Source organism: Magallana gigas, chromosome 5, assembly GCF_963853765.1.
Source record: "Magallana gigas chromosome 5, xbMagGiga1.1, whole genome shotgun sequence".
Taxonomy (NCBI): Eukaryota; Metazoa; Mollusca; class Bivalvia; order Ostreida; family Ostreidae; genus Magallana; species Magallana gigas.
In genome coordinates this window covers 7,571,412-7,597,153 of record NC_088857.1, presented here as the reverse complement: position 1 = coordinate 7,597,153, position 25,742 = coordinate 7,571,412, and the positions used below count along the sequence as shown (strand labels likewise).

Genomic DNA, 25,742 nt, shown 5'->3' with positions numbered 1-25,742 from the left:
TGCACTTGTTTATGCGACGTCATACTGTTAATTTTGATGCATATTTTGTGTAAAGAAAGGCAGATCATTCAACTTTTTAAAATGAAAAATGTATTTTATAAGTGAACAGAAGATAATCTTAAAACAATTATCCTACCATTAAATCATACCATTAAATCATATCTGTTATGCTTGTTTTGATTCGGTAAGTGATTATTTTTAGAGCGTGTATTATTTCTTTTCTAGAGTGTTTACTGTACAAGTTCGATGTGTTTGACATCAGGAAGCCTATCTAAATCCGCCTTTTACAAGGGCAAACACCAAACAGATTATTGCGATCTTTTGGATATAAATTAAGGACTGTTTAACTCATTAAAAAATGCTGCTGCTCTGATGAAATCTATATAATGAATAAACAAGTAAATTATTAAGCGAAGGTCATATAAATTCCAACCGGAGCTTATTTCTTTGATATTTATTCTAATAAAAGAAGAACTCTATACAAAGCAGCATCACTTTTCATAATCTACCAGAAAAGTAGACTTTGATCGTCATTTAAATTTCTAATTCAAATAAGGGTATGCCCTTGTAATATTGAAATTTGTTTATGACCTCCATTCGGGAGAATCATCAAAAGATACCACGTGACTGTCCATACAGGGGACCACACTAAGTGTCATACAAAGTAGCATTTTATATTTCATTTACATCGTGATAAAATAACTTTACATAAATATATTGGAATAAAAGTTGCATCGTTTTATGAACTTTTAAATGCGCTGATATTTTCATAGTAAGCCTTAAAGCTGAACACCGCTCGTAAATAGGCACTGTCCGCCATATTTCTCTTTAATCACTGCTGTCCCTACAACCCTTATATAAGGGACAGACCTCTAAACAGTTCAAAGTACTTCGCTGTAGAGGTCTCACCTGTGTGGACGTACATTTTGTCTCGCCGTGTTACTCGGTCGCGATGAAATTATCAAAATTTACGCACCTTTTTGAAGCCAGGAGAAAACTAACCTCAAATAAATTGGTCAATGCATTATTTACGAACAGAAAATGAACATAAGATAAGAAAAAATGCATAAAATCTAAAGACCACGAAAGGAATACTACATGTCGGCCACGAGGTTCAGGTGTGCAATCGGGTGCAACGAAATCGAAGGGTTTATATACCAGGTATCTGTGTGACGGTGCCTATTTACGAGCGGTGTTCAGCTTTAACAGTGATGCGTTCCTACCCTTGCTGTCCTTTCTATGTCTTTTCCTTGCTGGTCTTCTGTCTTTCTGTTCCTCTCCTCTTCCTCTTTTTGACGTTTTCTTTCTTCTTCCAACTTTCTTTTCCTTTCTTTCTCCTTTTGTTCTTTCTTCAATCTTTCTCTCTTTTGATCTTCACAGTTCTTTTTTAACACGCCTGATATCACAGATGCCGCCCATTTTTGTCTGATAAAGTGGACCCTATCTATATGCGAATTAACATCCTCTTTCATGAACACCTGAAATTAAAAAGGGAATTATCATAAATTCATAAAAACAATAAAAATGTTCATTCTATGAAAACATTTAGGCTTTAATGAAAGCAACCAAATGATTGTTAATTTATATCATATTTATTTACATTACAAGTTTACATGTTACATTTCACTAATGGTCACAAATGTAATAAGTTGAACTTGATATCTTCAATTTAATCACAACAAGTGTGATTAGGCGATGTTTTAACATAATACGGTTTAAAGATGATGAAATACTTTTTTAGAATCACACCAAAACAATGTGATGCATTTAAGTATGTTGATTATTTCAAAATATTTACTAATTCTGCTAAACAATGCTCGGTGTTTGCTATAATATTTATAATTCATGATAAATATACATTTTCAATATTTGATTTCTTAAGTGTCTATCATAAAATATTATAAATACCTTATTTTTTCCAATGCGATATTTGTCTCTAATTTCAATAGGGAGGGTTCCATCCAAAATGGTCTTGACCATGTCCTTATTGTTAGATTCTTTGAAGGAAAATAGTGGCTTGTAGCTAGAAAAGAAGGAATAATTATCACAAGCCATGTGAGTTAACATGGTTAATCAAAATATCTTACTTATATTAAGAAAAAATCGTAGAGTAACAAATTTAGAAGATTACCTAATTCTTATTTTAAAAAAAGAGACGAATGCACGCTGATAAGATGATTTCACGATAATGGTTTAATGTTAATACCAATATTTTCTTGATTCAAAATTTAGTTCAATAGAATTTGATGGGTGAAAAGGTTTTGTAAAGATTTCTTTTAAAGAATTGATTATTTTACAAAAATAAATGTACACTGAATCAGTCATTTTGTAATTTTAACATCAGAAAGAAAAACTCGCTTTGCATAGAATCGTTCGAACAAATTTTTAAGTCGAGTGATTGCTTTAGTTGATGATGAATAAATTGAAAATATTTCTTTATTTTACTACTTAAGTAACATTTATCGTTGGAAAAAAAATCTGAATGCGCATACATTGGTTATTACTGTATTCTGACAGGTAGGCCTACCTAAACACAAGTTTTTACTGACCGATTAATGAAGTCTTCTATAAGGATTCTTGAAGGGTAGCCATTTTTTCGGATTAAGCAAATTGCTGAAATTCCATTGTATTTGAGTTGTCCCCTAACTAGTTTTTCGTCCAGTTGTTCGGGAGCCATTTGTCGGTTTGGTTTAATACAACTGTTAAAGATTGATTATTTAGAGTCATATAGCAGCACAAAAAATAAAAATGGTTACTGTTGTCGGTAGTTTTTATTTTTTTTTAAAATTGTACTTTATGTATATATATTTTTATTTTTTATAACATAATTTATACAACGTTGTCTTAACGCTTTTGCATTCAAATAGGTAGGCAAAGTAATATGATATATTTAGGAATACAAACCGAACGAAAAAGGAATCTGCATGCCGCAATTTGGACAGTAATTGAGAAATTGATTTCTACAGAAAGAAAATAGTTAAAGACACACCGTTTTATAATAATATTTGAATTGAATAATCATGCTAAAAACCCCTTTCACAATTGGGGCACGAGCAGAAGCGACCAAATATTCGTGCGACCGAAAAAATTAGATATGAATCGTTAATTGTTGCCGAAATAATCGCATATGAAAAACGTATTCGTACGAATTTCGCACGAAGTAAGCGAACGTTGTGCGATGTAAACGCATTGAATCTTGCGATATATCTTGCGTCTGTATGCGACTCTTGTACAATGAAAGCAACTGTTGAAAGATATTACGATAGGAACACGCGAGAGACACGGTGATCGGACGATTGAACTTGCGCCTATGTGATTAAACGTGCGATTATGCGTTATGCGTACGAATGATCGTGCGAGTCAGCGGGGGTACATACTTCGTCCATATTCAATATACATAGTTGAAAGCGAGAAAAGATGCCTCCCAAGAAGATACAGATATGCAGCAGCATTTATTATTATACCTCAATATGATTATTCTATTATAACTGATTGGTCTAGAAAGTCACGTAACAGGGCGATGTCATAAGAATGAAAAAGCCGATATGAGCATACAATGTAGACAAATATGATTAATTAAAAAATATTCAATCATAATGATTGTCTTTATATCTCCGAACCAACTTAACTTTCTATGATTTATGAAAGAAAAGTCAGTAAAAGACAGCAACATAGGAAATCAAACAATCACGACGTTGTTGTTGCGACTGTTGAAAAGTCAAACATTATTAGAAATCAACGTATTTTATGTAATCATATGTTGCATGGTATAATAAAACGAAGCCCTCGGGAAATTTGATTTTTCTGGAGGGAATGAATCTTCATACATGTGTTTCACTCACCATCATGCACTAGATGTATATTGTAAATTTTGTAATGAAACAGAGATACTGTTACAGGTTATATATACTAGTAGCAAAGCATGGCATATTGAGGCTGATAAGTCGTGCAATGATAGTAAAACGTTGCAAGATTACATGAGACACGTTGAGCAACAGTCTCACTGTCGCAAAACAGACGCATAAACACCAGCGATTTATCGTACGATCTTTATAAATCGTGTCTCACTCTTGCGAGTACACAAAACGCTCGTACTAATGTTCGTGCGTTGCACTGCAATAATTTGGATCGCGTTCGGTCGCGTCTGAATAGTGTGCATGTCCACTATTCAGAGGAGACTTGATGCGACCAGTAAAACCTATGCAACGAATACGAGAGCTCGGGCATCGTAAGCGAGGGCTCGTGCAACGTATGCGAGAGCTCATGCAAAGCTCCAAAATTTCGATCGCAAAGTATATATTCGATCGCAAAGTAATATATTTTAGATAAAAAGTTTTATGAACCTTTACATGAAAATCGTTTATAGAGAGACAGTTAACATTGACTCTATAAATAACTATATCGTACTACCCATTTAAATGGGTAAACCTTTTTTTCTTAGATCCTAATATCTACGATCACTATAGATTAGAAGCAAAAGGATATATTAATTAATCAAGCTCAAATTATTATCTAAGCTTGATTAAATTAAGCTTAACTTATTAAAAGAAATTTGTCTGATTTCGACAACAATTAAATGCTTCTGATTTGTTAAACCATCAAAAGGTGATTGTGATGATTTTTCATCAGGTGATATTTACCTGGAAGTAGCTGACATTGGTCTTAGAATCTTTGGGCATATATATCAGTTCTGTTGGCTTGCCTACTTTTCCATATCTATTGATAAGCAATAAAACACTTAAAATAACGAGAGAGAGAGAGAGAGAGAGAGAGAGAGAGAGAGAGAGAGAGAGAAATTTGAACTATAAAACGGGAACTTTACTTTTCTTTAAGTGTTCTACCGAGATCAACTCCTTGCAATCCCCCTTGGTCAGTCTTGGTTCTGATTGATCCGCCAAGACCTGGCACTTTCCGCGACGCTCGGATATTGTATTGAGTGCTGCAAACAACAATACAAAATGATTCCGTAAGTGTAACTATGTAAGATTACGTAACAAAACATACTTTTAAGAATCAAATCCGATGAAAGCTTTATTAATCGTTTTACTTCGATATCGTTCCAGTGTCTCCTTTCCGCACTGAAAACAAATCAGCAATACAGTCATCATTACTGCTCCTCATCACGTTCTCAATATCTTTGTTCAAAGTGTCTCGATTCTTCTCCAGTATGTTTGTACAATTGTACCAGACCTAAAAAGTTTATAATGAACATTAAGTATACCAAGATGAAGATTTATGATAAAATTACATATATCAATATGAACAAGAAGCCAATAGCCCTGACGGCTATCTGAGTACCATAGCCCATACACAAACTTGTCAAGGAGTCTCAAATATGAATTTAATTTATTTTCATTCTGGAGTGGACAAATTATAATATTGTAATGATGTCCGGATCCCTGTCTGAAATCTTTCAAAAAGGACTAAGAAACCTATACTTTCAACCAAAAACTTAAACATGTAATAGAAGGAAGTATGACCTGATATTGAAAAGGTGCAAGAATCTGATAGAAAATAATTTTCCCATATTTGTTAACTTTCAAGATAGGTTTAATGTGTATATGTCTTCATATAAACAAAAAACATTTAACATGTGCTGCTTATCAGTGATTTAGGCTAGTCAATTATTACTTTACTTTTAACAAGTTTATTTGTTTATTTTGTCTCAAATGATAAAAATACTTGCATAACTCTTCTGATCATACAACTTTTTAAATTACGTTATATTCAATGATGTAAATTGAAATATAAACAACAAAAGGAAAATAACTCCAAAATGAAGGAACAAGGGAAGATAAGCCCATTTACTACCTGTACTCTTTCTCAATATTCCAATTTGATAGACACCTTCATTGCTGCTCTTTTCTAAATATGTGAATTTAGTCATTTCTTTCATTGAAATTCTTAAGCGGAATAGAAAAATAAGACAAATATGTACCCCTCCCCCTCATATTCCAATTTTGATAGACACCTTCATTCCTGCTCTTTTCTAAATATGTGAATTAAGTCATTTCTTTCATTGAAATTCTTAAGCGGAATAAAAAAAATGAGACAAATATGTACCCCCTCCCCCCTCCCCAGCCATAACCCTTGCCTTACATGTAGGTGACATGAAATATTATCAAAGAAGACTGCCTTATATTTCTTTTCCTAAGTATGCGGTCAGTTTTTATTCTGTGTCAGTAAATGTTTTTTTAACATTATATACATTAACATTCGATGCTTATTCTAACAACATCATGCTCTAAAAACCCATATAGTATATTGCTTTTGGCCCTGCCCTACATTCAAATCCCTACATTGGGAGACATGAATTTAAAATTTGATAGATGTCTTTTTTTTCCTCTCTTTATATGAGGTCAGCTTTTATTAAGTATCAGCAAAAGTCAGGAAGACATTTTTAAAAAATTAAATTCATTAACATAATACATGTACAACTATTTTGATCTAGATTCAGAACCCCCAGCTCGGGATAAATGAAATTCATAATTTTAGTACAAAGTTTCATAGTAAAAAAATTATGAATTCGGTTTTCCTTACAAGTTTGTGGGAGAAGAGAAGATAATTTTTAAACATTATATGCATTTACACTTTACATCCACTTTGGCCATAGAGTCAAAACTCCAAGGGACACAAAATATACAATTTAGTATAGTGTATAGGACTTCCTTGTTAACATATTTATGAGGTCAAGTTTTCCTTACAGATGTGTAAAAAGTAAAGAAAAAATATTTTAAATAAAATATGCACTATCACTTTATAGTCATATCGCCCCCCCCCCCCCCCGGGTCTGAAGCCCTGACCCAGGGTCCATGAATTTCACAATTTAGATAGAGGAGTTTGTGGACATCATAGCCATGCATTCAGTTTTTCCCCACATGTGTGGGAGTAAAAAAGAGAGTTTCTAAGATGTAAAACAAATTCATAATATGGCTTTATAGGCCCCGCCCTAGGGCCTGAATCCTTGACTCAGGGGCCATAAATTTCACAATTTTGGTAGAGGGCTGCATAACCATGCATTTAGTTTAACAAATATGTATGGGAGAAAAGTAGATTTTCTAGGATTTAATACATTTTTACTATATGGTCATATTGGCCCCACCTTTGAGCCTGAACCCCTGACCAGGAGTAATGAATTTCACAATTTTGGTAGAGGAATTTATGGACATCATAAACATGCATTCAGTCTTTTCCTCACATGTGTGGGAGTAGAGAAAACGATTTTTGAAAATTGGGGGGGGGGGTGCTCTTTGGCCATACCTATAATAAACTTTTTAGTGACCTAAAAACAAGTACCCAAAACAGCTAAATATTGATAATTAAAGTACAAAAAATGATTAAACACACTTGTGTGCATTAAATTCATGTGCAAGCAATAAAATTACTAATATATCTTACAGCTCCAGCAAAGTGTTTGACGCTAAATTCTATCCGATCGCCTGGAGCAAATGTCAAAAGGGGGTAACATGCATGTCCTTTTGGAAAATTATCCTTCAATCTTTTTACAAAATTGAAATCTGTTCCTAGCTGAAATTTGGATTCTTCATCTAAACTTGGCCAGATTCCTTTTTTCTGTAATAAGATTGATAAAAAAAATTTCATTTTCGATTTTCCGTCATTCAATTTTTTTTGAAAAGGGAAACTTTTCTTTTTATTTAAAACATATTTTTTTTAGAAAAGGTTAAACACAACTTACAGGAATTTCAAACAACTGTATGATGTTCATATTGTCTTTGAATTCCCCATGTTCATACGGTATTTCTTCCGATTCGTAAATCTTTTTCTCCTGGATAAGCACCACATTATTCATGAAGTACTGTAGTCTCTCATTGACCATGTTAATACACATCTGTTCGAAACTGTTGGTGTGTAGGTTTTCAAATCCGGCTATATCCAAAATTCCAATTTCTGTAACTTTTGTTTGTGACCTACAAATTTGGATTTAGTGCCAAAAGTGCTCATGAAAGCTAAGTTTAGACATTGGTCTTTATATTTGAGTTAATTCAGTACATTTCAAATATTAACAGCATTAATTTACATGTTAGTGAATCAATGCACCACGCATTTGTATTTCAGATCGGCCAGTTACCTTGGACGAAGGTTTGTATTAATTTTCTTCACGATCCAACCAAAGAGTCTCTCATACATGTGCTTCACCAGTGCGTCTCTGCCGTCCTTTGCCTGGTCTAAACTCTTATAGCTAATAGTTTCTTCACCTTTTATGGAAAGTTTTTTTTATTCTTTATGCAGGGTTGGTTTCAATTACTTTGAAATTTAATTGATTACATAAAAGTACAATTACATTGATTTTTTTTTCAAATGTAATTACCCTCAATAACTCTGACTAATGTAATCGAATATATTTCAAATGCTTTTCTCTTATTTTCAAAAATATTGAGAACACATACATGTATAAACAGCTTTGAGATAAACAAGGTTTTATGTGCAATGATGTTTGGAAAGGTTGGAGTTCCTTTTAATCATTCTTAACAAATTTTGCTATAAAATGTCCAAGAACTATAAATTAATTTAGTATCATTGAATATCATTATTAAACACACATTTCAACTTTTGACTTGGATGAAAATTAATTGAATTGTAATTGAAAAGTAATTAAAAATACATGATTTTTAATTTGTTAAAATACATTCAATTACCTCTAATTGAAGGAAAGGTTAATTACAAATTGTTTCAATTACTTTGAAAACACTAATTGATTACACTCAATTATAACAATTGTTGTCGATTACCTCATGTCTGTCTTAATGGAGTGACAGATTAGCGTGATTATAACATCAATGAATAAGTTTGTTCAATATCTTCAAAGTGAAGAAAGACTCTCAAACAGCAACGACATTTTACGTTCATTTATTACAACCCTCTTCACATAAGGTTTTATGTTGGTGTACTGTATCATTATTATTTTATCTCAGACGATATAACTTTATGATATCTTTATAAATTATCATCATAAACAAGATTAAGGTATAAAATAGATCTAGCTGTTTCATGCTAAGATAAATCACAAAGCAAATCATTAGTACTAAAACAAAGGCTAAAAGAATATTTAAAAATAAAAAGAGGGATTGGAGATTGACTGCATGGTCCATATGTTAAAAGCTTTTTTAAAATGGTAATTAAATAGCTTGAACTAAAACTGTAACAATAATCTACAACATTTTACAACATTTTATTGGTTCTTCACAGGTTTATTTACAATTTAAACCGTATCAAAATGAGAGATAATGAAGAAAAGAAGGATACCATAACCTGATAATTTCCTATTAATAATTTAGGCGAAATCATTTGCAGAGCAAGTTTTATACAATTAGAAAGCAGTGGACTGTTAGTTTGAACATACCTGTATATTTTTAGAGTTAATAGATAATCAATACAAAAGTTAGAAAAACTCAAATATTAAATTGAGAGTAAGAATACATTAAAATAGAAGCTTACCTGGCATCGTGGTTGTTGATGAAATCAGAGCGTGTCCCATTGCCTCACTGTTGACCTCCAACAAAGAGGCCGCTGTAATAAGAGCATGCGTACTGTGATATCTAATCATAGAACATGACATGCAAATAAATGTCTAACCTTCTTAATATAATAAAAGGTATGATATCGATGATGACAAATATAAAATATCCTTAAACTAAGATGACAGATTTTCATCTTTTCAAGTTCTTTTTTTTTAAATTGTTTAAAATATTTCTATGGAGAATATTTAAACCTCTTTGCAGCAATTTATTATATGTGTTAATAGAATAGTTGTCTCATTTTAAACCTTGATCAACTAGCTCTGTGTCACCAATATCCAGTTGTCCTGATGCTTTGTCTGTCTCATGGAACTCTATTTGACTCAGATGCAAAATGGCGGCCAGCATACAGTGCATCACCTTTTTATCCTGTTCAGTGAGATATAATGTAAAGCTACCATGTAATGGTTTAAGAACAGTTACTATGAATCAAACTTGCTTAGAAACGAAAAAATGAAAAATAAACATACAGCTTCCGTCATGCCGATTATTTTCAAAGTTTCCATGTTATCCCTGTACTGGTTCTCGTAGTGGTTAGTCATTTTTAGACTTTTTATGCTTCCTTTCAAAATGCTGGAAAAAAAATTACGAATGTAGAATAAAAATCATCTGTGTGCTAGATCAAAAATATTACCGGATTATTTCTAAAAAAAAAAAATTTGTATATGTCAATATGGAAAAAATCAGTTCAATTAATTTGCTGTAATGAAGGAAACTGCAGACTATTACAAATGTAAACGATGAAACTGTCTTCTATAAGAAAAAACCCAGACTTAGTCTAGATCTCTGTTCAATAAGTATACTTGAAAAACATTCATAATTCTAATAGTTTCTACAATTTTTTCCACTATTGTGGATGTAGGCATTTTGCCCTAACCTCCTTTATACTATGTCGTCAATCAGCTACATGTACCATATGTGCTTTTTCTAATAAACACAAAGTATTACCTGTAAGTTTCTGGTTTTAACAGGAATAGATCTTGTTTTTCCTGTTGTGATAGGCCCGCAAACATTTGATAGAATATGTGGAAGTTCCCTTCCCCACAATCTTCATTTCTTCCAACTACTCGACATTTTTCTAACATGTAATCTCTGATTGACGCTAAATATTCAAAAGTCAAATCAAGAACGTGACTATAAAACATACAAAAATAAATTGTAAATTTAATAATATTGTAAATTATCGTAAATAAATGAAATAAGATACATGACATTTAAATATGCAAGAATCATACAAGAAAATTGACATCTTAACATACAGAACCCTTCAAAAACACGTATTAACATTGACACCAAACGTATCCACAATATGATTCATTTAATATGTTTAGGTTTTTTTTTTTACCTCCGATCACTTGTCCGCCCTGTCCGAAATTTAATTCAAGGAATTTTGCAAATCTGCTGGAGTTGTCATTCATCATTGTTTTGGCGTTCCCAAAACTTTCTAACAAAGGGTTTACCTGACAATGTATTACAGTATTTATACATTTTACTTGGATATCCAATATAATTTCATCAGTATCATTAGTATAATAGGAAATATCACTTTCAAAATGTGATTCCGTTAATCAATTTTACATAAATGTAATATTTCACTTTATTACATTAGATGATAAACATGAGCTTGATGTTGTATTTGTTTATAAAATCGACGACAATTTTTCAATTATCACAAAATTGTGTGACTCACGAGGTAAAAAAAAACAAAAAAACTATTCGATTCAATTTTACTCTGATTATCCTCTCGTGAAGGTCTCCAGCGTCGTCAGGACACATCTGCATGAAATGCTGCACCATGTATTTGGCGCTCTCTGTTTTGCCAGCACCAGATTCGCCACAAACCAGAATAATCTGGATAGACTGTTTCTGGCGCATCCTGATGTACGCTTGTGCCGCAACGCGGAAAACATGAGGAGGTAAATTTGTTTTAAAGTTTTCCGACCGGTACTTTTCGTGATTCTGTGATAATCAGAGATATTCAAAGGTAAATATATAGTTAAATTAAGAGGTAGTTATTTACTAGTCAAAACCGTTATGATAATAAGATACCTATATATGCAGATACTACTTATTATTATTTTGATAACCCAATTGATGTGATCCATATATACTTGCAACGCCAAAAATACATGTTTGTTTTGGAAATATCTTGAAAATACATCTTTTTGTTGTTGTGACTGTGTGCGCGTACAACAGAGAGCCAACAGACAACATTACAACAGCGCCATTAACTAAACCCTAGGTTGTTTATTACCAGAGAAAATGGAAATTAAAAAAAATTCTGAGCTTAGATTTAAATAGACCACTTCTGGCAGTCTAATCCTATATATATATATATATATATATATATATATATATATATATATATATATATATATATATATATATATATATATATATATATATATATATATAAGTATCTTTTTAGATTTCTGAAATATCATCTTGTGAATTGACTTTTATTTTTTCACCCTTTTTTAAGTACCATGAAATGAATGAAGATGCTCAGGCATTGGGCTATTTTTGCAAAGCCTTTGTTAAACGGATACTTAAAATATATCAAACTATTATCGATACAGGCATAAATCAAACAAATCGAGAATTTTTATCTTTAATTAAAGACTATTACATGACTTTATTTTTAAATCTCAAGTTATACATAGAGCTGCGTTAGGGATATCAAGGCGTCAATTCACTCACCTTCCTGTCATAAATCGGGAGTTCTTTATATGGGTTGACTGCTAGCAAAATGTCCTCCCCAACACTGGACTGGAATCAAATTGAATATGCAATAATAGAACTGACATCGAATTTGTATTTACTTTGTTATTTCAATCAAATATTTGCAAACAGTTTTGCTCATTTTGCATGGTCAGTAATATTTTGTAACTCAAATTGGCATTTAATTGACTTTGCATTATGCAATAATTGCTAAAAAGTTTGTTTTGTAGCTTTAAATTAAGTGTTGGTATTTTCTTTCCAATCCATTGCCTTATGACTTTGGTGTTCCATCAGATTTTGAGGTAAATATCATTGTCTGCAATATACATCTATTTACATTCCTTAGGTCCTATATATTTACATTTATGAAACCAATGTTCTCTTATTGTTTGCGATTCATTGCAGTTTGCCTTTCAGGCTCGTATCGACCCTATGGCATTTGTAACATAGCCTTACATGCATAACCGTTTTAAATCCATTACTGTTTTGGACGTTTTTGCACGCAAGATTGGCATTAATTACAGAGGACAAAAAATACATGTAATAAATGCAACAAGACGCTTATAGAAGCAAAGATCACATGAAAGGTGATACAAGCAGAGAAAGAATCTTTGTAATGTTATATGCATTGTATGCTCGTCGGCTGAAATACGATGAAACTATATTTTTTCAATTGCTTACTTAAGAGAAAGTACCATATTTTTCATTGAAATCCGTGAAAATAAATTCCAATAAATATATTTTAAAGATAATTGCATTTTAACACAGAAAGTGTGTTTTACAATGGCCAACGTTATTAATCAGTTTTGTTTTATCAGACTTTGCAGTAAAGCTCACGCACTTCCATTAATATACATCTTATTTCTTTATATTTTCTCTGCAAAGTTTCTTTGCAATTGCATGTTTGCCACGTTAACCTTCGTTGCAAAAATGAACCCAAAAGCACACTTGAGTACCGCTTATTGTCGGGTGATATTTCAATTACACATGGAATACTTTATATGTGCATATATTTTACAAGATATTGTTATATTATACTTTTATAATGGTTCGTGTAAAACTTTATTCTATACCCCTTCATGACTCATACTATTACCTTACCCCATATACAGAGACAAAAAAGCAGCGGGGGTTATGCATTGTCTGATTGTGTTTTTGCAACTGCGTCTTAGGAAAAAATGCATTTATCATGTTTCAGTTCGCGTGTGTGTCTGTGTGTTAGGGGTTTGGTTTTTTTTGGCCGAGAAGAAAACTAAAAACTGAATGCATTTAGATATTTGACGGATTAAAATAAAAATAAAAATAAAGACGATTTTCCAGTATCATTGCATCATACTTATAGATATATTGTTAATGATATGCAAAAAATGAAATATTATTTAATATTTACGTCTTTAATTTGCTAAATGATATTCTTTTGTATCTTGGACGTTTGGGTTTTTTTCTTTCAAATGGAAGAAACTGATAACGCTAAATTAAATTTAAAATGTAGTGGAGAGTCTCGATATTTACAGCAAGTTTCTCTACTACCGATGTTGATGCATAGACTTATTCTATCAAAATGCATGTATGTCGATTTTAGCTATGAAATGCTCAGAAATTATATATAATGCTGATCTTTAACTTAGATTGCAAGACAAAAAATTTTGTGGTATAAAAGATTTAAAAAAAACACAGAAAGAGAGAGGGACTTACATAGATTTCATCCTTCTGGTATCTTTTCTTGACCGTCTCAAGTATGGACTCTTCGGTCAGTGTGTCCAGCTGGGACAAGTCACTCCCTGGGTCCTCCATTGCTCCGTCCCCGGGGATGGAAAACGAGGGATATAAAATTAACCTGAAAGTTGACTCACTCACTTAAATTTTATCTCGCTCCAGAATTCCACATAAAATTGATTAAAAATGATGAAGGAAAACCCAGTCTTAACCAATTGTCAAAAGCCCTTATATTTTTCTCAAATGTTCAATTCAACAACCACACTGCACAAGAGAGCTTTGTGTATATCAAAACTTGAAATCTACGTAATACCTTTATTCTCCGAAAAACGACTTCCGAGAATTCTTAAGTATCGTGTTACAAAAAAGGCATAAATGCATCAGATTTTTGTTTCATAAAAAGTCTCTTTAATGTTACCTGTTAGTTTAAGATCTGTTAGATTATACATTAGTTTCGTTTCATAGTATGTGTACAGTCTTCCAAGTTTGATACATAAATAAAACCAAAAACATTTCTTGTCAAACATACGATGAAATACAGTTTATTAGCACTTTTAAGGTGATTTAAAATCCATATTTTTTTCATTTTGATCTAACTTTTAAAATACCCCTCTGTCCACACTACGTTCATACGCTAGAATGTAAAAAGTCCTGATTTTCTGTTTTAAAACGCCTCCTTTACAGCTAAGGTTTTAGTATACAATAAAATTAAAAGTTTAGGCGATTTTGTGATGCAAACTATATGAAAAGTACCCGGATAATAACTTTGAAAAATTGCCCGTGGTGTCTCAAGTACTGATGTCAACATTTCCCATTATAATTTTCCGTAAGAAAATTTGTTTCGGTTCTTGTTATTTTCTCCTGATGATAATAAATGAAAATAGATGAATTGGCAAAGAAAACTGTTATGATTCCCTTTCCCCTTGTATCGATTTCAATTGTACTTTATTGACAGGTTTGTGTATTTTCATTAACAACATCCCCGCGCTTACCTCCTTTCCAACGAAAGATATCAATATGTTTATCAACTGTTGTAAAAATAATGTTTTCATTATTTTAAAAACCGTCAAAAGGTGACTTACAATAACTATTACATTCATTAGTATACATGTACGTAACAAACAGTAATGCATTGATATAAACTGCTTAAAAAATAATCTGTGTAAAAATGTATGGCCTCTGAAATCAATTTAAAAAGTAACAAAAGTTTAAAGATAAATAAAAAAACAAACAAAACCAAAACACTCTGTATACAAAACTATAAAAAGGTGTAGAGTAATTGGCCTTTTTACATAGCACTATCGTAAAAAAAATCGAAGTTATAGTGTATTTGGTCTTTTTACATAACACTATCGAAGAGAATCGGAGCAAAAAACAAAAACAAAAAAACTTCGAGGGGGGGGGGTGGGGTGGGGGGGTAGTCGTGATGTTGTCAGTCTATTATATAGGCGTTGTACAATAACATTGTTCTATTCTCACAACGAGGAAATGCCTCCTCAGAATTGAATAACAACGTTTCAATGTATACGTATTTCTCTTCATGATTAATAATAGTAATTATAAATTTTCTTAAATGTTGTGGTTCATGTAAATATGCCTTTTGTTTGGAGCGAATTACGCGCAGAATAATTATCCATACGCTTGAAGTGATATATCCTGTTTTACATATAACATTGCAAATTTAGAATTCATTCATGGTTAAATGAAAAATTGATTAATAAGCATTGGATGTGAAATTAACTTGTAATCAAAGTACTGAAGGAATGTCGGTAGTTGATTTTATTGATTATTATCAATTTTAAAATCAATTTTTTATAATATGAATTCTCCAATTTTTCCGACAAGAATTTCGAGAAAACCCCATGGCATATAAATCATGTTGTGTAATATATAAAGATAGAATTAACTCCATCAAACTGTGTATCAGTAATCGAAATGTTTCTAAAAATTGTTCACGTCTGGACCCAAGCAATATTGAACCCAAGTCTCTTTCAACCAGACGCTCGGCTGTCTCCGTTAATCTCCGACTACCAAGAGAGACTCTCTGCTTGTCGGAGATTTACGGAGACAGCCGAGCGTCTGGCTGAACGAGACTATATTGAACTCTAGCGTAGGAATACATGCAACTACAAAAAACAATTGAATTGTTCGTACTATATATAATCTGACTATTTTCAAGGTATTTATAAATACTTCTCACTTGAAAAACAATGGTACAGCATACAGTACACCAAATTTATCTACTATTTTCAAGATATACGTCTTGTCAGCGGTGATGACGTGTGCTTAGGTCCAAACACTGTTTCACTTTCGGTTTGCCAGAGTAACTGCAGAGGAGAGTTGATTAAAATCAACTCCCAAAAATGGTTTTTAATTTAAACAATAAATATTTTTAAGCTCAAACTGACCGTATTGTAATGTAGCTTCACTACTGTAATAAGAAACACCCTATTAATTCAAAATTTTGAAAATGTCATTGTTGCCACGCAAAAAATGTCATCTTGTTTTCTAGTTTATGGGGGTCTTCGACTTTTGTTATCAAGTTCCTTCTTGTGATAACGTTAAGTAATATGCTTTAGACAGCGATAGTTAAAAAAAATGCATAAAAAGAAGTTTGCAAAAATATTTCATTTTATAATCAGAATTGATTTGAGGCCTAAGCCACGATATGTAAACCGATAAAAAATCAAAGTACTGAAGTACTGACGGGAGTTGATTTTATTGATTATTATTTATCTTAAAATCAACGATATGTTATTTTCCTTTGCAAATAATTCATAATCTCTATTTGAATTACGCACATTTTTATAATATGGATTCTTGGACATTTCTGACAAGAATTTCGAGAAAACCTCTTATGAATCATGTTGTGTAATTTTAAAAATAGAGTTGATTTCATCAAACTATGTATCGGTATTCGAAATATTTCAAAAAGTGTATGTATCAAACCAATAATGAACCTCTTGTCTCGTTCAACCAGATGCTCGGCTGTCTCCGTTAATCTCCGACAAGTAAGAGATACCAGGTCACGTGATAGCTCGTTTGACCTTTAGATAAAGACTGACTCTCTGCTTGTCGGAGATGTACGGAGACAGACGATGGTTGTCTCTTGTCAGCGGCGATGATTTGTGCTTAGCTTCAAACACTGTATCAGTTTCGGTTTGCCAGAGTAACTGCATAGGAGAGTTGATTAAAATCAACTCCCAAAAATAAGAATCAAATATATTTAATATATTTTTCCTTTGCTATTAAATGTACACAGTTAAGCAGTTCAAAGAAATAATAGCTGGGATACCTCGATTAACGAATGTGCCAAATTGCTGAATATTATTTAACACAAAATCTATGCTTGAAACATGCGATTGTGATGTGATATTAACGTTTTAAAGTTCGCGTTTTTTCTATATGCAAACTATCTACATGTATATGCGAGGATACGTTTAGGCTGGCATGTGCAGTGAAACTAAATAAGGAAACTTGGCAAAGAAATTAAAAATACATCAGACCCTTTCAATGCATAATCAGTGTACTTTAAACATTTTGAAAAACATCTTAAAGCTTATATCGGTCTTTGTTCTTTGAATACGTTGGATGGTTATGACGAATGCGATTTTCCATTGGTTCCAAGGTTCCATTGCTCTCATAAATACAATAATTCAAGACGATATGACAGGTTGTTCTTCCCTATACATGCTGTTGATTTTAAAGTCTAAAAGAATAAACACTATCTCTTATGTTGTCCAAAAGAAACAACACTTAACATTTTCTTTAAAGATGTTCTCTCCTCTCTTTTCGGGTAACTATTTTATGTCACCTCTTATTAAAAAATAATACATCATATATTGATTCTTTTAATTTATTTATATTTTACAATGCCAAATAAACCATATTAAATAGAATTGTTAAAATAAAATCATATATTTACAGAGTTTTGTAAGGAATTATATTTTAAAATTAACACCAATTTTGGCCTAAAATTAGCTTATTTCATGTCATATCTCAATTTTTTTAGACGTGACCCCTACTTATTTTTACTTTGATATGAGGCATTAAATATATGACTATTTGTATGCAAAGTTTTGGAAAGTTGGCATTACTAATAATTTTCTATTTTCTGCATTATGTACTGACATTTGAAGCCATCAGTAAAGCAAGTTTTTTAAACTTTGACTTGGATAGTACTTTTATAGTCACTACATGTGTTTAAGTTCATACTGTATTGAAATCATAACTAAATAATTATAGTTCAAACTATAAATATTTGTTTGATTTCTTCAAATAATCAATTTCAATGCCAAATTTAAGTAATATTGTCAGGAAAATTATCACATCTGTCTAGGACCCCACATTTTCAAAAAATGGCTGTGACATAGATCACAAAAAATAAATGAATATCTTAAGTCCCAATCTCTATATCCAAGATGTTTTTGGATGATTGACATTACTAGTATTTCAGGTGCCAACCTCCTTAACAAAAATATAAAATGTCTCTCCTTTTCTGTTTTTCTGTCATTTTTTCATCTGATATCGTGTACATGTTATATTATTTTGGGTGGCGCATGTATTTAAATACTAAAGCTCATATTCTAAAGCAAGACTTCCAAAACTGTTCAGAATTCTCGTATTTCACCGTTTTTCTCCTGTAGTCGACCTTTTCTCATTCTTTTGAAGATCACTTCCTTTACCTCGTCACAATCTACAATCGGGCATTGTTTTCTTTGAATGCAGTAGAACAATCGGTGCTTGAGAACTAAGTATGGTTTGTCGTGGTCACGTACATGATGAAACTGAAACTATGACAGAGAACAAGGACGACTGACAACTCATCATTATTTGTTCACGTGCTTAGAATCTCACTAAACAATTACCTACTGAATAAAAGACTTTGATAGATTAAACAGCATAGAACAATGCTAAAGAGACGTTAAAATCCCTTTTAAAAAGCTCTTTTAAGAAGCTGTATATTGTCTTATGTAATTTTATTTTCTAATTTGATTGCGTTTGCATCTACAACATGGTTTTTAGCCGGGCTCTGCTGAAAGCAGAGTCCTGGCTGTAGGCAGGCAAATCGCCAATGTTACTATAAATAGCCCAACTTCAAAGTAAACAAAAAACCATACAGCGTCAAAATAAAAGCTTCCGCTATACCAAATAGTTACACAAAGAGCCACATTTTGTCAAAAGTGTTGGCATTTTGTTTTGTTTTTTTGATTCCGAGAGAATTTTTTATCTTTTTTTCAGTTTTCTTATTAATAACGTGTTTTAAAAACAAGTCTTTGCATTTTGGACACATACAATGCGCATGGATTTCCATGAAGGTCTTTGCTGCGCGTTGAAGAAATGTGGATTGAATATATAACGCTTGTTGCAAAATTCAAGGCAGCAACTCTTGAACTTCTTTCTACTACACAGACATATTTTTGTTTATAGCCGCTTACAAAATTTGGTCGCTCTCTGACATTTTGCCGACATTAAAAGCATAAGAGAGAGAGAGAAAGATACATGGAGAGAGAGAGATTTCAGTCTTTACTACACACTATACATAAAGATACACCAAAAGCTTTTAGTACTTCAGTACTTTGATTATAAAGTAGCTGATGGACATAAGTATTTACATTTGAATATGCAGAAATATAAACATAACTAGAGACGATCTCGTTGCGAGCAACGAGGAGGTCTTCCGTCCGATTTTTAGAAGAAAATATGACATGATCGACTTTGATTTTCGACAACAAAACATGATATGGAAAAAGGAGTGAAGTACTTATGCTTCGTTGTATCGCTTTTTATAAGTTCTATTACATTGCTTTTTTAAATGCTTGCATTTCCTCCAATTAAGATTAAAAAGATTAATTTTGTTTACATCTGGTCCCTAAAAACACTAATTTGGTAACACAAGAGAAAATCATTATATTGTTAGGATATAGAAACGTATTATACCTAATCTAGCATTAATAACCTTTCACAAAATGGCTCTCATTATAGGGCTATAGATAAACATTTTTAGAGCCCTTTGATCCCCTAATTAAGGGTCAAGTCCCTTTTTTTTGGAATCAAATGAAAGGACATTTAATTCTGAAAACATTTTGTCAACAAGTGTTTAAAAATTCGTTACCGTTCTGGAGATATATGAGAAAGAAGGTTTAAGGGGCCGATCCCTTATCTGCTTATAGGGGCTGTTTGGCAAAATTTTGAAGACTGCATATGGTTAAATACCTTTTTGAACAACTTTTCTTCTGTATTGCATTTCAAAATATTTTTCCTTTCTGAGATATGGGTGATCAAAATTTTGGACTTTTGGTCCCTTAAAACTTTTAATTACGTAAAACATGACAAAATTATTACATTGCTTGGATACATAACTGTGAGATAAACAAATTTGCTTTTATAACCTTTCACAAAATATCTCTTAGTAAAGGGCTACAGATTTCAGACTTTAGAGCCCTTTGGTTCCCTTATTTGAAGGGCCAGCCCCTTTTTCTTGATATTAAATGAAAGGTCATTTAATTCTAAACAAATTTTGTTCAACAAGTGTTTAAAAATTTGTTACCATTCTGGAAATATATGAGAAAGAAGGTTTTAGGGGCCGTTTAACAAAATTTTGAAGATTGCATATGGCTAAAAACATTAATTTGAACAACTTTTCTTATGTGTTGCATAACAAAATATTTTTCCTTTCTGAGATATGGGTGATCAAAATTTTGGACTTTTGGCCCCTAAAAACCCTTACTTACGTAATACATGACAAAATCATTACATTGCTTGGATACATAACTGTGAGATAAACATATTTGCTCCCATAACCTTTCGCAAAATATCTCTCAGTAAAGGGCTACAGATGAAAGACTTTAGAGCCCTTTGGTTCCCTTATTTGAAGGGCCAGCCCCTTTTTCTTGATATCAAATGAAAGGTCATTTAATTCTAAACAAATTTTGTTCAACAAGTGTTTAGAAATTAGTTACCATTCAGGAGATATATGAGAAAGAAAGTTTTAGGGGCCGATCCCTTATCTCCTTTTAGGGGCCGTTTAACAAAATTTTGAAGGTTTCATATTGTGAAAAACATTAATTTGAGAAACTTTTCTTCTGTGTTGCATAACAAAATATTTTTCCTTTCTGAGATATGGGTGATCAAAATTTTGGACTTTTGGCCCCTAAAAACCCTTACTTACGTAATACATGACAAAATCATTACATTGCTTGGATACATAACTGTGAGATAAACATATTTGCTTCTATAACCTTTCACAAAATATCTCTCAGTAAAGGGCTACAGATGAAAGACTTTAGAGCCCTTTGGTTCCCTAATTTTAGGGGCCAGCCCCTTTTTCTTGATATCAAATGAAATGTCTTGTAAATATAAACCTTTTATGCATTACATGTGTTAACAAAATATTTTTCAGAAAAGAGATAAACTAAGAAAACCATCAAAAATTACGACGTTTTTTAAGTCTCAATTTTCGGGACCAGGCGAGCGTTAACGCCTTTTGAGCATGACAAATATGAATGCCAAATTGCACATCTACAATCTCTTGTCTACAATCCCTGAAAGTTTGAACTCATTATCTTTTACCGTTTAGGAGGAGATCCCTGGACAAGCCGACCCTCTGAAAATCGCTAAAACGTCATTTTCTCCAGAACGGAAATGACGTCATCAAAATTAAAAAAATGTATATTAAGTTCGGATTAATATCTACTAGATCTGAAAGTTTCACGAAAATCGGTTCAGCCATTTCCGAGAAATCGCCTGCACAAATTTTGTAAGAAAAAAAAAAATAATAATAGGGAAAAAGAAACCGAACGAAAACAATAAGGTCTTCCGTTGGAAAACGGAAGACCTTAACAAGTACCTGGTTTAACCTAATTTAACCAGAGGTACAAGAATAGAATTCCTGGGTCCCCCGCCGGTCAAGCAGTATACTAGTATCGAGTCTATCGACCAAGGCTGATTTAGGAACTTGACCAAGGTATTAGTGGTATAAACATTTGGTATAAATTTAATGAAAATCCGTCAACATTTGTAGGCATGAGAGCGCTTACAAGGTCAATTTTTGGATAAAACGGAGTCATTATTGTGGTCAAAGTCCCATAACTCCAACAAAAAATATCGACCAATGCTGATTTTCGAACTTGACCAAGGTAATAGTGGTATAAACATTTTGTATAAATTTAATGAAAATCCGTCAAAATTTGTAGGCATGAGAGCGCTTACAAAAAAGTGTGACGGACGGAAACACGGACACACGGACACACGGACCCACGGACCCACGGACGGACGCCCGGCATTTCCTTGTCCCCGCTCCGCAATGCGGCGGGGGACAAAAATTTGATCTATAATTTTATTTTAAGAAGGAAAAAAACCAATCGCAATCTAAAACTGAGTCATATTTCAACAACTCTACTGCTCAACATTTACACAGAATACAAATAAACCCTAATCTGATTGCTTTTGCGACTTCAACATGGTTTTTATAAAGTAGATAGGATGGGCATACGCATTAACATTTAAATATGCAGAAATATAAACATTACATTTAACTGGTTTAACCTAATTTAATCAGAGGTAAAATTTGATCTATAATTTCATTTTAAGAAGGAGAAACCACCAATCGCAATCTAAAAATAAGTAGTTTATACAGAATACAAATGATATCCAAAAATTGTTAGGATCATTGTTTTGAGAGAGAGAGAGAGAGAGAGAGAGAGAGAGAGAGAGAGAGAGAGAGAGAGAGAGAGAGAGAGAGAGAGAGATTTAGGTAACCTTATAAATAGGCAAAACATGTCATTTTGATTTTGCGAATGTGTTGTATAAAGGAAGATAATGTAGCCATGTATATCTAGTTTAACAATGTTTTTTTTGCATTGGTCCTATTAGTCCACACTGCGTCATGAAAAAACCTGTGCAAAGGTGAGCATAGTTCTAAATCCCTGTACATTGGTCACCTTTGTACGTACAACAATAGAAGATCCCGGATTGTGTGATCCTTTAGGATTAAAATTAATGTTAATTCATGGATTAAATAATGTATGTTTTGATTTAGAAATCTTTACGATCCAGTTTTATACATAAGGACAACGTTAATCGATGACTTCAAATCCGGGAGAATATATATACATGTTTTAATTTGTTCAAAAGTTTTTTTTAGATTGCCAGAATTTTCTTGTAGCGTTTGGATCCGTAAATTTTAATTTTGAGTAATATTTTACGCAGTTTGCATCTGAAAATTGATACATTCCCTTTCTGGATTTATCGACCTAACATAAAAGTAGGAAGTGGCGAACGAATATATTTGTACGTTTTTTTACATTTTGCATTAATCGTAGCTAGAAAATAGTGGCAGAAAAACTGTCTTTAATATAAGTCTTTTTGAGACGGTGCCGAACCTTATTATTATAGTACAGGAAATAATCTTATATTAAAAGATTGTATTTTTTAGGAGTTTAAAAAAAATACTATCTCATGGTAATGTTTCAAACAAAGACATAATACCGATCCTGGCCGTGTTTGTTTTAAAATTAGATTTGCAAAGAATAATCGCCGAGTTCGTGATAAAATATGCATACCCAATTATACACATACTATGGCTAATATTTCAATTAAACAACTTTGTATCCCACGTAATGTGTCGTAAATGCCTTCTGTCTTGAACATGATGTCACACTGACTGACGTTGCCAGATTTGTAAACAAGTAACTGTTTCCTGGATTCAGCAAATATTGCCAGACAATAAGGCCTCAATATTTGATTACTTGGTCCGAATTCATTTCTAACTTTCGTATTAACAGTTTCTAAGGCGAGGCAAGCAACTGAGAAACAAGTTGATAAAACAGGACTATCAACAGTCTCGTTTGAAGTTTTCTTTTCAAAAGTTCTCTGGTCGATATAACGACCTTGTGAGCAAATACAATCTTCCACTGGGTCGCATGCTGACTGACGTTTTTCATACTAATTGTTAGACCATAATCACCTAATTGTCTACCGACTTTTCCAGGTTTTTTCTGGATTACGACAAAGAGCACATGGCGGGCGTGACCGGTCAGCAGAGGATGCTCACTCCTCTTTGCCACCTGATCATACCTGGAGGTTCGCGTTGCTCTGCTTTGAATTTGTATTTTGAGATGGTTCGTCGACGGTTTGTAATTGTCATTTTTTCATTTCATTTCGTATTTTGAGGGGGTACAAGCTTGTGTCGTCTATTTTAAAACAATTTGCTTTGTAATCCTTTGTTCTTTTTTGGCCTATGTACAATATAAAATACTTCATAATCTGAGAACAATTCACCGATAACCTATTGGAATCCATTCTGAAAAAAAATATGGATAGAAAAATAATGGACAGAGACAAGTAAAACTGTTAGTTTTCTGGACGACTATAGTAGGTTGCAAACAAGAATAAAGACATTACATTTGCAAATGAATAAATAAATTTATTGTTTAACACCTTAAGAATAACACAGGTAGTGCGATACAGGGGAGAAACACTACAAACTAGTAAATTATACATTATGATATATACTAGTATTTACTTTATTTTTCAGAATCACGATTAAGATTTTACCCGCTTTATCATATTAATAACTTGTTACCACAAATCAAATCAGATTCATGATCAAAACGTAGATTGAGACTTTCACTGAACTGTAAAATTCACATTCCTCACATAATTCTTGGAAAAAGCTCGTTAAACTAAACCTTCACAGTTAGCATTCTCCACTTCCCCAGAAAAAAATTCTGCCTGTGAACCTGTCTAGCAATTCTTTGTTTTGGTTTGCTTTTACAAGTCATATCAAATTATGACAAAGCATTCCCACCCTCCATATCCAGAAAATCACTTAAAACATTTTTGTGACGTCATCTTTTGTTAAACCGATTCCGAAAAATTTCTATTGTCCTGCAACCCTCTAATAAGTTATCTGTAGCTGTCATATAAGGTTTTTTTTTATTAGACGGCTGCACATATTTGGGGTAAACATTAACTGGAAGAAACACAATTATAGGATTATAGTAAAAATACCACTACTAGTTTCATTAAGATGTTAAAAAGTTTTCCCATGGTATCTTTCTTGTTATTTGTAATTTTAAAAATAAATTTTATCGATAAATCTTTTTAAATTCATTGTTTCAAAAATATATTTGATTGTTTTACATGGTTAAATTGGGTAACATAGACATTTTAATCACAAATTTCAACAATATTCACAAACTACATATTTTACATAGGCAATAATGTTCGTAAAAATATAAAACCTACTTAGTCCAGTCAGCATAACAATATAAATGGTAAAAACAGAAATAAATTAAGGAGCGAAGATCAAATTTACATGCATGTGTAATCTTTTGACAATCAGCCTGAAAATTAACATCCAGAATGACATATTAATAGAATATTTTCTTTGTGAAAATAGTTTATTTACTTTTCCTTTAGATAATAGTAAACACTTTCTGGTCCCAAACAGGATTGTCAATTTGCAGAATTGGACTGTACCTACTCAGCTAAGTAACTGGTTCTGAAAAAGACAACAATCGTAGCTTAAACATTAAAGTGCACGCAGCTCACATGCTTACAGCGAAGCTAACCAAGTCGACCTGCTTTCATACCGTTCAATGAGTATAAAAATGATTATAAATTGGACCCACTACTCCCGATAAATTGCAATTGGTCTTCCATTTTACATTCTCGAGAGAACCCATAAAACATCTACTTCTTAGACGTATGCATTCAAAAAGTTAGTAAAATATCCTTTTCATCGTATTTTATACACAAAAACGA

At 32.4% G+C, this 25,742-nt stretch overlaps 2 protein-coding genes across 3 annotated transcripts in view; both read right to left on the bottom strand.

Annotated features, from left to right (window-relative positions):
• LOC105317566 (chitin synthase chs-2) overlaps positions 1-14,255 on the bottom strand; it is a 58,311-nt gene extending 44,056 nt beyond the window's left edge. The window contains exons 1-18 of the mRNA XM_066084927.1: positions 13,953-14,255; positions 12,237-12,305; positions 11,268-11,495; positions 10,882-10,996; positions 10,485-10,638; positions 10,007-10,109; positions 9,785-9,905; positions 9,457-9,528; positions 8,090-8,216; positions 7,697-7,928; positions 7,399-7,572; positions 5,048-5,190; positions 4,823-4,939; positions 4,641-4,716; positions 2,905-2,960; positions 2,550-2,699; positions 1,909-2,023; positions 1,224-1,478 (exon numbers count right to left, since the gene is read on the bottom strand). Of these exons, the coding sequence (XP_065940999.1) occupies positions 1,224-1,478; positions 1,909-2,023; positions 2,550-2,699; positions 2,905-2,960; positions 4,641-4,716; positions 4,823-4,939; positions 5,048-5,190; positions 7,399-7,572; positions 7,697-7,928; positions 8,090-8,216; positions 9,457-9,528; positions 9,785-9,905; positions 10,007-10,109; positions 10,485-10,638; positions 10,882-10,996; positions 11,268-11,495; positions 12,237-12,305; positions 13,953-14,051 (2,406 nt within the window). The 5' untranslated portion in view covers positions 14,052-14,255. The remainder of the gene's footprint in view (positions 1-1,223; positions 1,479-1,908; positions 2,024-2,549; positions 2,700-2,904; positions 2,961-4,640; positions 4,717-4,822; positions 4,940-5,047; positions 5,191-7,398; positions 7,573-7,696; positions 7,929-8,089; positions 8,217-9,456; positions 9,529-9,784; positions 9,906-10,006; positions 10,110-10,484; positions 10,639-10,881; positions 10,997-11,267; positions 11,496-12,236; positions 12,306-13,952) is intronic.
• Positions 14,256-24,378: 10,123 nt separating this feature from the next.
• LOC105317562 (chitin synthase chs-2) overlaps positions 24,379-25,742 on the bottom strand; it is a 38,404-nt gene continuing 37,040 nt past the window's right edge. For both annotated transcript variants that reach the window (XM_066084925.1, XM_066084926.1), the window contains one exon: positions 24,379-25,479. In XM_066084925.1, the coding sequence (XP_065940997.1) occupies positions 25,462-25,479 (18 nt within the window). In that variant the 3' untranslated portion in view covers positions 24,379-25,461. The remainder of the gene's footprint in view (positions 25,480-25,742) is intronic.